Source organism: Galeopterus variegatus, unplaced genomic scaffold (assembly GCF_000696425.1).
Source record: "Galeopterus variegatus unplaced genomic scaffold, G_variegatus-3.0.2 Scaffold6915, whole genome shotgun sequence".
Classification (NCBI taxonomy): Eukaryota; Metazoa; Chordata; class Mammalia; order Dermoptera; family Cynocephalidae; genus Galeopterus; species Galeopterus variegatus.
In genome coordinates, this window is record NW_007733026.1 from 71,005 (window position 1) to 84,251 (window position 13,247).

Genomic DNA, 13,247 nt, shown 5'->3' on the forward strand with positions numbered 1-13,247 from the left:
TAAGTGTCACAGGAACTCCAAAAAGTGGAAATAGAGTTAAATATACTTGAATCAATCAAGAAAGCCCCGAGGTAAAGGACAGACATCTGGTAGACCTGGAAGAGAACATGGTAACATACAAAATACATTGCAACATAGGTGACTTCAGCAAACAGAACCAAGTTATCTTGTTCCTAAGGCTAAAAGGCAGCAGATCTCCCCCCAATATGTGGGAAAGGCTAAAATAATGGTTTATTCTTTATAAATAATTACTTTGCATCATTTCTTCTGAATGCTCTGGCTCCACTTGTGTGCTCAGAAACTACAAAACTAATGACCACGTAACAGGAGAATAATAATGGAAAAACTTGGAAACAGTCAATCACAGTTTAGCTTTTTGCTCACAGTTCTGTTTCTAATACTCTGATTTACACTGCGCATTTATTTGCATCTAACATTTCCAGGCAGCCTTAACCATCTAGTCATTTTCTCTACAAAACTGCTCCTGGTTCCCATGAAGGAGGTAAATGTGCTGTCGTGGTGCTGTGGCCCAGTGGGCCTGCTGACACCCGGCCGCCTGGGGCTCTCCTTCCCCCAGACCAGAACGAGTGCATCATCGCCAACCCCGCCTTCGTGGTCTACTCCTCCATCGTCTCCTTCTACGCACCCTTCATCGTCACCCTTCTGGTCTACATCAAGATCTACATTGTCCTCCGCAAGCGGCGCAAGCGGGTCACCACCAAGCGCAGCAGCCGGGCTTTCCGGGCCAACCTGAAGGCCCCACTCAAGGTCCCAAGACCCTCCCTCCCCTCCAAGTGTTCCCACCTCACCATTACTGAGGGGGCTTGTCCCATGCGTAGGTGGGGGCTGGGACATGACAGCTAGGTTGAGGTCCAGGCTGGAGGAGCAGGGTGAGGGCAGATTTTGAAGGCCTGGCCTTCAGTGGAGCGACTTGGATCTCCAGGATGGGGAGGTGGGACCCATGGTGGGCACCGATGGGAGAAGTCTTTGCTTGGAGAGCTTGCGACTGAATGCAGCCTCTCTGCTTGGCACCGGCCTTTGCTCCTCTCTTCTTCCTTAGCCGACCCCCAGCTTCTCTGTCTCCCTTTCCCTTCCTCTGACTTCTCCATCCTATCTCCTTTACCTTCTCCGCTGTCTGTGCTCCCCTCCACCCACCTCCATCCCCACCTTCTCTTTCGCAGCTTCTCTGTCTCCCTTTCCCTTCCTCTGACTTCTCCATCCTATCTCCTTTACCTTCTCCACTGTCTGTGCTCCCCTCCACCCACCTCCATCCCCACCTTCTCTTTCATCCTTCTCTCTTCTGCTCCTCTTTCACCACCCCTTGCCCCTTGTCTTGCGACTGCTCCCCTCCCCTCAGCGTCCCTTGAGGAAGACAGTATATGGGCATAGAAGGAACAAGAGCTTTCAGGTTAGATGCATTGGGTTCAAATTCTGGCAAGGCCACTTTTTGGCTGAGTGACCTTGGGCAAGTTGCTTAACTTCTCTGAGCCTCAGTTTCCTCATCTGTTAAATGGGAATCGTAACACTAACCTCACAGGGTGGTCTTGAGGATTCAGAGTGAGAAGGGATGTGAGCATGCCTAGCATGGTGCCGGACCCTTAGCAAGTGCTCCAGAAAAATCAGGGTCCTTTTGTCCCTTGTCCTGCCCACCTCTTCTCATCACAGTGCTGATCTTCGTCTTTGCCCCAACTGCCTTTTCTGGCCCTGCCCTCCTAATCTCTGAGCCCCTGTGCCCAGTCTGAGTTCTCCATGGACTATCTCACCTAGGGTTTCTGTCCCCCACCCTCCCCAGCCCCCTCACTGCCTCTTGTGACCCATGTGCTGGCTCACTCCGCAGGGCAACTGTACTCACCCCGAGGACATGAAACTCTGCACCGTTATCATGAAGTCTAATGGGAGTTTCCCAGTGAACAGGCGGAGATTGGTAAGTGTACAGGTCAGGGACCCAGAGCCAGGTCTTTCTGCCCCTAGGGAAGCTCACCAGCCATGTTTCTCACCAGCTGGTCCAGGGGAGAGGCACCTTCCAGCATCCCCCACTTGGCCTCAGCTGATGGCAGACTCACCATCCACACCTCCAAGCAGGCATGGAGTGAAACACCTGCATTCTGCAAGGCACAGATATGTACCCCTAGCATAAGAAAATAGTTGGGAGGAAGGACTTGGCCATAACAACAAAATAAAAATGATAATAATGGCTACCCCCATTTCTGAAACACCTACCATGTTCCTAGCATCTCATCAGATCCTCACCACAACCCTGGGAGGTAAGTCTTATTGATCTTACTGATCTTCAGTTTACAGAAGAGGAAACAGAGGCTCAGAGAGTTTAGGTAACTCACCCAAGTCTAAACAGGTAGTTGGTGACAGATCACATATTTGAGCCCTGACCTATGTGACTCCAAAATCCATGCTCATCTTCTTTCCCCTGGCATGTGCTGCCTTATTGGCAGGCAGGCTCTGGGCTAGAGGCTGGGAGCTGGGGCAGGTGGGCAGAGCAGCTGCAGGGGCTGGTGGTGAAACCCAGCCTGTAAGTAGAGCCCAGAGGTGCAGAATCACAGCAGACCCCAAGCTCTGCCCAGTGGTAGTAGCACCAGGGCTCAAGAAGCAAGTGCTTCATCCCCCAGGTGGGCAGGGAAGGGGCCAGGGAACCCACAGAGGGCCACACATGAAGTCTAGGTCAGATGGCCTTGGGAAGCAGGGTCTCCACCATTCACCTGCACTGCAAGGGCAGGACTCTAAGGAACTGTTTATGAGGCAGGTGCCAAAATTGGATTGAGGTTAAAGCAGCAGCCCAGTTATACCATCTGGGCACATAATGAGGCTGTGTTTCAGGAGCTCAGGCTAGGACCTCCAGCCTCAAACAGAGAGCCTAAGGAAGAACCTGGGAGGCCATGAGTGGACCCATGCCAGGGCCCTCCAAGTCAGCCAGCAGGGAAGATGTGGGGCCCCAGGGGTCAACCCTTTGGCACCTGGCTCAATCTAGCCAGAAGAATATGGAGCGCATGTGTATGTGCTGGCACAGGTGCCCATGAAGTAGAAGCACTGGGCCCTCGTTTTTGCCTGGTGGGAAGATTGGGGCGGGCGCCCTCTGTGCAGTTAGAACATGAGCTCCTGGAGGCAGGACTGACTTCCTTCAGTTGTTTATCCCCAGCAGTCAGCTTGGTGCCGGGCATGTAGCTGGCACTCAGTAACTGTTTCTCAGTTAATGAAAGAGGCTGGGTACTGAGCCCCACAGAATGGTTGTGGGTTACTGAGGCTGCATAAGGATTGCTCTGGGAAGGAGGCCAGGGACAACCCAGCAGTCAGGGACTGCTGTGGGTCATTGGTCCTGTAACCAGACAGTCCCTACCTCTCTCAGTCATAATCTCCCTAGCAGGGTGACCCTGCAGTGTTGCAAGAGTCCCAGAGGGGGAAAGGGAGGGATTGGGTGGGGCAGGTGTGGCCGGGTGAGGCTGGTGGCTGGTGCCTGAGACCTTGCCTGGCTTTACCCAGCACTCTCTGCCTCTGGTGCAGGAGGCTGCCCGCCGAGCTCAGGAGCTGGAGATGGAGATGCTCTCCAGCACCAGCCCGCCAGAGAGGACCCGGTACAGCCCCATCCCACCTAGCCACCACCAGCTGACTCTCCCTGACCCATCCCACCATGGCCTCCACAGCACTCCCGACAGCCCTGCCAAACCAGAGAAGAACGGGCATGCCAGAGACCACCCTAAGATTGCCAAGTTCTTTGAGATCCAGACCATGCCCAATGGCAAAACCCGTACCTCGCTCAAGACTGTGAGTCGTAGGAAGCTCTCTCAGCAGAAGGAGAAGAAAGCCACTCAGATGCTCGCCATTGTTCTTGACAGCCCTGCCAAACCAGAGAAGAACGGGCATGCCAGAGACCACCCTAAGATTGCCAAGTTTTTTGAGATCCAGACCATGCCCAATGGCAAAACCCGGACCTCGCTCAAGACTGTGAGTCGTAGGAAGCTCTCTCAGCAGAAGGAGAAGAAAGCCACTCAGATGCTCGCCATTGTTCTCGGTGAGTTGGTGCTGGCTGTTTGCCACAGCCCAGCCCTGCCCAGCCCTGGCTGCAGAAAGGCACCATCGCTGCAGGTCCCATTCCCTGCCATGCCCTTCCTAACCATGGATGTAAGTTCATGGGACCAGCACTTTCTCATGCTCAGCCTAAGCCCATTGATGTACTTTCAACCCTATTAGGTCGATTCTGTAATCGTGCTCATTTTACAGATGAGCAAACCGAGGCTTAGAGTGGTTATATAACTTTACCAAGGAGGACCAATGATTTCAACTCAGGCAATCTGATTGTAGAGTCTGTGAACTAGACCAGTTTACCATGATGCCCACAGAACCTCCTGTTCCCGAGCAAGTCACTTTCTCTCTTTAGTCTCCTGTCTGTAGATTAGGTTACTTCTCAGGGTTGTTGTGGTGGTCAAATGATATACAGTTGGTGAAGGCATTCTATAAACTGCAAAGCAGTACACGTATGTAAGTGTTATTATTATGGTTTTTGTTACTGTTGCTATTGTTGAGGAATTGGAAAGTTTGGCTCACTTTGGTGATAAACCAAGACCCTGTGAGACAGAGCTGTAAAAAATAAAAGGAGGCCTTGAGAGGCAGCCCCTGATCTAAACAAGGGACTGGCCTGTCCACTAGGCAAGACTTTGGAATAAAAGTTTCCTAGAAAACCATATAGTAATGGCTAAAAATCAAGGGCTAGACTGATATGGGAGGTTGGGGAAAGGAGGAACCTATGTCACTGTCTTCTGTGTAGCACCTGTGGTCCCCTTTGACCTCCTGGTCATTTGGGGATGTCAGTGGGGCAGGTATTTCTATCCTGTTTTCATGAATGCGAGCACGCAGCCCCAGCAGGTTAAGGGAAACCCATGGTCACATGGCTAAGACGTGGCAGAGCAGGATTGGAGCCAGGCTCTCTGCTACAATTCACAGGGACTCTGTTCTTCCCAGACATCCCTCTGTCCCTGGGTCACCTCCTGTGCCTGTAGGGCATTGCATGTACATGCTGCCTCCACACAGAGGGTCCCACTCGAGCCGAGGTCCTGGAGCTAGACAAACACAGTGTGTGCGGGTGGAGTGGGGATGGGGGGGTGCTCAGCCTGGGGGAGAGGGCATGGTCCCAAGATGGGCATTAGCAAGGATGTGTCCACTAAAGCTGGGGAAATTGAGGGGAGGCTGGAGCAAGAGCCTGGCCATTAGGGGACCAGAATAGACTGGAGTTCAGATCTCAGCTTTGCCACTTAAGAGCGGAGTGACCTTGGGTACGTCATAGAGCCGTTGCGAGCCTCAGTTCCCCATCCACCTCACTGGGATGCCTCTTTTTTCAAACTGTGCATCCCACACAGCCATGAACAAACTCCTTATACTTCCAGCTTGTGCGGAAGATGTTGTTCTCAAAGATGACTGGGAAATAGAGTAGGTATACTAACACCAATGAGGCCGAGGGACAGAGGGCCCTTTCGCTGTAAATGGGTGTCACGGGCAGGTCTGGAACCCAAGCCCAGGACTCTTCTCGCAGTGTTCCCTCAGCCCTGGCCTTGATGCACACCGCGCCCGGGGCCCGCTGACCGCGTCCTCTCCCGCAGGCGTGTTCATCATCTGCTGGCTGCCCTTTTTCATCACGCACATCCTGAACATACACTGTGACTGCAACATCCCGCCCGTCCTGTACAGCGCCTTCACGTGGCTGGGCTACGTCAACAGCGCTGTGAACCCCATCATCTATACCACCTTCAACATCGAGTTCCGCAAGGCCTTCCTGAAGATCCTCCACTGCTGACTGCTGCACCTGCTCAGCAGATGCTTCCCGCCTCCCTGCCCGGGCCGGCCGGGCCTGACCCTGCAAGCCGTGGGCAGGGAGGCCTGGGGCACTCAGCCTTCTCTGCACCCTGCAGGCCCCGCCGTGTTAGCTTGGCTCCATGCCCTCGCTGCCCGCACGCTCTCGCTCTGCCAGGAGAGGGCTAGAGCTGGCATGATCCCAGCCCTGGGCTGGCCCGGCCTGGGGCAGCCCTCGGAATCCCCTTCTCACCTCCAGGCCCACTCTCCTCTGCACCAAAGATGCAGCCACCTTCCTTGACTTTTCTCCGAGGCTCTGGGATCACTGGGGTCAGAGTCAGGGCTCAGAGGCCAAGTGCTGTCTGTCTGTTGGGCTTGGCCTGCAGCAAGCGGTGGGGACATGTGGACAGTTCTTGCCCCACAAGGCCACAGGAGGAAAGCAAGCGCTCTTGCCAAGGCCCCAGGCAACGTCAGTCCTGGGGGACCCATGTAAATACCAGACCACAGGCTGGACCCCGGAGAATCCTGAGCCAAAAGTCTTAGCTCCTGCCCCACCCCGATGTGAGCCTCCACTTTCCACAGCAGTGGGTCCTGACCCGCCTCATACCCTCTGATTAGGATTAGGGCAGAACCCTAATCTCCAAAGGCCCCAAGAGGGTCTGTAGGGAGAGGAACTCCTCCCCTCCCCCACTCTGCCGCCTTCTGCCGTGGTCACATGCATCTCTTCTAGTAGCAACTGCTGGCCAGCCTGGCGCAGGCAGGGGAGTCCAGCCTAGGAGCCATGTCTGGCCTGGGGGTGGGGGCATCTGAGGTCCCTTGTGGGGGCTGCCTACTGCCACCTCTGATGCAAAACCACTTTCCTGATCTATTCCTTTCAGCCTCGTCTCTCTCCCATCTCCCTTCCCTTCCACTGCCTCTGCCTTAGAGGAGCCCATGGCTAAGAGGCTGCTGAATACCATTTGGCCTGGCCTGGCCCTGCCCTGAGGGAGGAGGAAAAGCAAGGCGGCTTGGGGGAGCCCCCGGGCCCCAGACTCTGTAACGTCACTATACATGCACCAAACTAATAAAACTTTGACAAGAGTTGCTTTCAGGGACCCTAGGGTGGAAGGAGCTGGGCTGACTCCATCATTAGTGCTCGGGTGTAGCTAAGTCCCTCGTGTCTGGCAGGGTCCTCCCAGAGGGAAGCTAAGTTGTCCCCACTTCTCCACCTCCTCCTCTCCAGTCCTGCTGCCTTTGCAGAACCAGGGCAGAAAAACCTCCATGGAAAAGGTGGCCTTTGAGGTGCCAGTGGTTCCTGCGTCTCTCTGTCCCTTGGCCTGTCTTCTGCCTCCTGTCCGGGTTCCTTCCTCTGAGGCAGGCTGGGGGGAGCGGGGCAGGCCCTGAGTGCTGTGGTCTAGACAGTTCCCCTCCTCTTGGCCTCCAGACCAATCCACAGTTCCAAGACTTCTGTGGCTACAACGTGGCAGTGCCCCAACAACAGAAATTTGGCTTTTTAAAAAATGAAACATAAGTCAACCCAGTGAAGGAGGAATATTCTTACCACCTTGAGAATAACAGTGGTGCTGACAAACAAGGTGCCGGCACCCACGGGCTCAGGCTCTGGGAGCTGTCAGGGCATAATTTGCATGCTAAATACAATATTTTTAGCACCAAAGTTTGGAGCACTTAACTTGCCCTGAACGTTTAATTATGGACTTTGATCTTCTCTCTGAACCTGAATGTAGCACTCAGCCTTAGGAGAGGTTTCTGTCCCCAGGAGCACCAGAAAGTGGGCAGAGTAGGCCCCTAGTCTACCTCACAGGGGCCAGTAACCCAGTGGCCGCTCCTGGGGAAGGTGTCAGATCTCTAAGGGGACTAGGAAACCCAGGGACCTCTCAGCTGATACCCACCCCATAACCAGCATGCACACATATGTGCACACAGACCCTATGCTCTCAGTCTATGGAAGATCTTGACCAGGATGGCAGCTTAAAAGTCCATTTCAGCATTAGAAATCTTAGGAGGGCATACAGGTTTATCAGCTGTAAGAATTGGAAGAGATGAGAAAGAGAGACAGAGAGAAAGGGAGGGAGGGAGAGGGAAGGGAGGAGGGAGGGAGGGGAGCAAGCCCCAGAGCAATTTGAGAAGCGCAGTGACAGGGAGAAGAGGGGAAGAGGGCAGGGCAGGGGCGGGAGGCGGGGCAGGGGAAGGTTGCCCACAGCTGTCACGAGGCTTCAAGTCTTTCTGCCAGACAGAAGATTGACAGCTAGAGTGGGCAGGGGGAGGGCTGGGCTCCACCTCCTCCCCCCCTCAGCACTTCAGGGGCAAAGAAATGGCAGGAGTGGGCCCTGCTAACACAGGTAGAAGGGGCAGCTCAGGCTCTGGCTCTCTCCAAAGAAGCCCTGACTGTGGCCCCCTTCTGCTGACAGTGAGGGTGGAAAGCAAGCCCTCAGGATTTTCACTCCCCTCCGCCTTTCTCTGTCTCTGTAGAATGCCTTTTAATCAAAGGATCATTCATTTGCCCCTATAGCAGGTGGCGTCTGCAGCCCACCCCACACATAACCTTGCCCCCCTCTTCCCTAGAGCTCAGCAGGGGGTCACCACCAAGGGTCAGGCACAGCTGGGCACTTTGCGTATGTCATCTCAGATAAGAAACGGAGTCATGCAGTGACAAAGGAGCAGATCTAGATGTGATGGGAAGTCTTCAAGGCTTCAGGCCCTTATTCTCCCCCAGGTGGGAACAGGAGGAACCCCAGGTGGCCTCGGGCTGGGGAGAGGTCCCAGGAACTGAGGAGGCGAGTTGCCAGCAGGCATCATTTCCTCCGTCCATCCGCCCACCCATTGTCTTACTTGTGAGTATTTATTGAGCAACTATTGTGCTCCAGGCCCCAGATGAGATGCTGGGAATGAAACAGTAAAGGTAGTCGTGATCCCTCCCTTCGTGAGTTCACAGTCTCATGGGATCACAGGCAGTAATCACACAGTAAGGCACAGGCTCCACTTCCCCATGGAGAGCCCTGGTTAAGTGTGGAGACTGCCTCTGGGCTGTGGGGAGGGCAGACAAAGCACAGAGCACCGTTCTCCTCAATGATGATGATGGTCTAAGAACAGGAGCAGACACTTGCCTGCAACTAGGAATACTGAAGAATGGAGGGGGCATTTCTTGTGTCCCCTCATCTGGGATCCCTTCCCAAATCATCCCTGTCCCCAGGGACTGCATGACTTTCCTTACCTGCTGTGCCCGCTGGCTCGCTGCCCTCCCGGGGCCCAGGACCCAGGCTATGCTGGTGACTTTAGCTCCCATCTGTGTCGGGGCCATGGTGGGCTTTGCCTCCCCTCCCACCCCCAATGTTCCATTCTCCTCCTAACCCCTGGGGCCATTCCTTGGATCTCGACTTACAGAAGAGACACCTCTCTTACAGAGAAGGTGGTATGCCCAGGTGGCAGGGCTGGCCTTTAAGCCCAGCTCTATGACTCTATGTCTTCTATTGTCCATTCCAGCACAGCCTCCTCACCAGCCCTGAGTACAGTGGCAAGAGGCTAGTGTGGTCAGAAAGTTTTTTAAAATGAAAGAAGAGCTGAAAATAGATCTTTAAGGTGACATCCTCAGGGTGCATGTGAACAGCAGGTGGGCTGCCCCAGCAACCAAGTGAGTGGGTGGGGAGCAGAGGCAGGAGGTGTAGTTAGTGGGGTTTCAGTAGCAAGAGGGTCATTCTGGGCATCTGTGTGCCTGAGAGTCCTCTCCTGCCAACCAGATGCCCCCAGCTTTGCTACACCCAGGTTTTGGGGGGTCCAGGTGAAGAAAGAAACTGCATCCAGGAGCAGGGAGACCCCCCCTGACTTTGTGGGGTTGCAGGGTACCTGGTAAGAACAGCTTCCCACTCCCTCTTGCATCCCAGTTCTGCTACTTGGTACTTAAGGTTCCACCAGAGCAGAGACTCAGGGTAGCCCCAAGCGAGGGGACAGAGTGACAGTGGCTGGGCAGAACCCCTGCCTGGAGAGCATCTGCAGAGTCCTTTTACTCCCAGTTGGAGCCACAGGCAATACTGTGGGAAATATTGCCTGACTGCTACAGTTGTATGTGGCCTTCTCCCATATTCACACCTGGCTTCTGAGACGTGGAGATGTGTGTGAGGCTGGAGAGAGGGAACCAGCCTCCCCAACACCAGGACCGGGGGAGTCAGATGCTGCAGGCGAAGTGAAGAACCAGGGGAGGGAGGCCGTAATCTTCAAGGGATGTGAGGGGCAGGACTGGGGCAGGAGGCTCTGCAGAAACAAAGCTAGGGCATTCACACCTGGATTTTCCTGACCAGGCCCAACTCCAACATTATGTCCTGTTGCCCCAGGAGTGTGTAGTCTGTGGGGAGAGAGCCAGCAGGGACCAGGCTCTGTGCTGCATCCAGGGGCTCTGCAGAAACAAAGCTAGGGCATTCACACCTGGATTTTCCTGACCAGGCCCAACTCCAATATTATGTCCTGTTGCCCCAGGAGTGTGTAGTCTGTGGGGAGAGAGCCAGCGGGGACCAGGCTCTGTGCTGCATCCAGGGCAGGGGAAAGGATGGGATAGGCAAAAGAAGGAAGTTGCCCCGCAGGAGACAAGTTCCATCGTCTAGTTTCCTCCTAGAGCAGATACTGCTCTGGGGTCCAGAGCCAAGAAAGCTGACGGCAAGGACCTGACCCTGGCACCTTCTTCCTGCCAAGCCTCAGAGCCCACCCACCCTCCTCCACTCCCAGCTGTTGCTGTATTCATCTGCCAGCCTCTTGTCCGTGCATGCAGAGCCCTCTGCCCATATGAAGGCAGAGCAGCCAGGCTCAGACCCACCCTCTCCTGGGGGATGCCACGTGATGCCTTTGCTTTGTTCACACTCGACCCACTGTCTGACTCTGGGGACTCTGCGTACAACAGTCTGTGGGTCGTCCTCACAGCTGTGTCTCAGCAGGCATGACTGACCAGTGGGCTTGCCCCTGCCCTACAGCTGACCTGACACTATGTTGGGTGTGTCCAGGAGGAGGTCTCTGTGTCACAGCCCACACCAAGGCACTCTTCCTTCCCTGAATGCACTGGCAAAGGAAAACAGGCAGCCGCTTCCAAAGGCTGGATTGTCTGTGCCTTATTTCAGGAGAAAAATTCCTCTGATTTAGCAAACTGCAAGAAACTAAGATGTTGAGCACTTACTGACCTGCCCTTTGACCAGCCTGGTTTCAGATTTAATTATCACAGCAACCTAATGAGATAAGCATTACTGCTGGTAGAGGATGTGACCAAGCCTAGGAAAGTTTCAGCAATTTGAGGTCACACAGCTCATGGAGGGCTTGGCCAGGATTTGCACTGGGTCTGCCTGCTTGCATCCATTCATGCAGCTGCTCACAGCTCCCTCCCCTTCCTCAGCCCAGCCTGGCTCCCCCTCTCTCTCCTACATTATGTTATAGCAGCTGTCCCGCTGCCATGATTCGATTCAGAATAGATGGAGTCCCTTCTGTGCCCCGGGCACCAAGAGAGGACTGCATGGATTGCAGAAACCAGCAGGACGTGGTGGCATGGCATGCACAGAGCAAGGCAGGCAGAACAAGGGCGGCTCTCTCACCTCACTGCAGAGGGCGTGGGTACAGAATGTCCTCGAGGAGTAAGTGGCCATCTCCAGTGGGGCCCCAGAGAAGGCTTCCTGGGCAGGGACAGGGGAGTTGGAATTTGAAGGATAGGTGGGACCCTGGCGGGCACTGGTGGGAGAAGGGAACTCAGAGCATTGGCACAGAGGGAGGGCTGTGGTGTGGGCCTGTGAGTGCTGTGGCAGGACTAGCCATGGGGGCAGAGGAACACAGGTCTCGGAGGGGGCTAGATAGAGCCCTAACTGACTGGACATCCCTAACAAGTTGGAGAGGTGTGTTGTACAGGCGGTGGCAGGAGGTGGGCAGGGAAGGAATGTTCCTGAACAGAAGATGACCACAGCTGCCATCTTTGTGTTCAGGGACCCTCAGGTACCTCTGTGTCTCTGCCTCCCTGGCCTGCCGGCTGTCCTCCTCCCCATCCTCTTTGCCACAGGCCCAGAGACCTGCTGCCTCCCCTCGTCGGCCCTGCCCCTTGTCATTCTCTCCTGGAGTTCAGTTCTCCCAGGTTGCCTTTGGAGGGGGACACAGTCTCCCCAGTCTCCTCATTTCCTCAGTGCTTCTAGGACGAGTCCATCAGCCTTTTCAGCCCTAAAGGGTTTTCTGCTGATCACTGCAGCTGCCTCTTATCTGATACGGTCTCAGAGGCCCATTAAGACTTCTGTCCTGTACTTAGCTCCTGTTGGTACAGCTTGCCAGACCTCCCGCTCCTTCTGGCATTCTGGCCCCATAAGTGGGAGTGTTCCACCAACAAACTCCTTCTCCGAGCATAGGAAGTGACCCAGACAGAACAACCTGGGCTGTTTGCATCTCTGGGGATGGCCAGGCTAGGTGATGCCATCTCCCAGGGCCCAGGGATGTATTTGGGTAAGGGCTGGATTGGTTCAAGCAAGCTTTAGGATGGGGAAGGAAGCTCTTGTCTGGGTAAAAGGTAATGAGGGGGTGAACCGAGTAATGTGAGTGAGAAAGGACAGGAGCAGAAGGAGACGTAATGGTGAGTACCAGAGTACGAACACGTGCGGGGGTATATGTGAGCTAACTGCATCCTCGTGGCAGTACATCTGTCACCAATTTGGAGGCTGAAGCCTAGAAAGTCTAGATAAAGTCCACAGCAGGTAAAGGCAGAATCAAGACCCTAGCCCAGGTCTGTCTGGCTCTAAAGCCCCTGCCCCAGGCCAGGATTCCCATCTCCCAGCACAGTACCGCGTGTCCTTACCCTACACGCAGTGCAAGGGGTCTTTGGAATGCATGGTGCATTCTGATTGTGTCCTCTCTCTGCTTGGAAAGTGACAGCAGCTCCCAACTGCCCCTCACATTGAGTCCAAGCTCCTGAATCAAGATGTCTCCCCACCCTCATCTACGTAGGGCTGAACCTCCCTCTGCTCGTTGCTGTCTTGCTGTCTCCTCCCCACAAACAGCTCTTTCGCACTCATGGTCTCCAGCCCGTGGTCTTCTTCCCTTTGCTCTGTCCTTGTCCTCCTTCAACACTCACATCGTCTAGAAAGCCCTTCCTGACCAACCCCACTCAGCGTGGTAACTGACCGAAGGAGGGGAGAAGGGCACGGACTGAACTGTCCACGCTCCACATGGACCCACTTACATTTAATTTTTTTTTTTTTTTTTTTTGTCTTTTTCCGTGTCCGGCAACGGATCGCAACCCTCAGTGTCGCGCCCGTACCGGACCGGGACCGGCAACGGGATCGCAACCCTCGGTGTTGCTCCCGCGCCTCGCTCAGCCAGTGAGCGGGAACCGGTCTGTATGTGGGATCCGAACCCTCGGCGGGAGCGCCGCTGCGCTTCCCAAGCGGCGCACTATAGCAGTATGCCACCGGGCCGGCCCACATTTAATTTGTTGAATTAGAAGTTTTATC

The 13,247-nt window shown here is 54.7% G+C and overlaps 1 protein-coding gene across 2 annotated transcripts in view; it reads left to right on the plus strand.

Annotated features, from left to right (window-relative positions):
• The window catches only part of DRD2 (dopamine receptor D2), a 14,936-nt gene extending 9,068 nt beyond the window's left edge, over nucleotides 1–5,868 (plus strand). Inside the window, exons 4-7 of one of the 2 annotated variants that reach the window (XM_008591438.1) lie at nucleotides 578–768; nucleotides 1,838–1,924; nucleotides 3,514–3,839; nucleotides 5,602–5,868. In XM_008591438.1, coding sequence (XP_008589660.1) covers nucleotides 578–768; nucleotides 1,838–1,924; nucleotides 3,514–3,839; nucleotides 5,602–5,797 — 800 coding nt within the window. In that variant the 3' untranslated portion in view covers nucleotides 5,798–5,868. The remainder of the gene's footprint in view (nucleotides 1–577; nucleotides 769–1,837; nucleotides 1,925–3,513; nucleotides 3,840–5,601) is intronic. The other variant, XM_008591439.1, reaches the window with a different exon arrangement.
• Nucleotides 5,869–13,247: the final 7,379 nt, after the last annotated feature.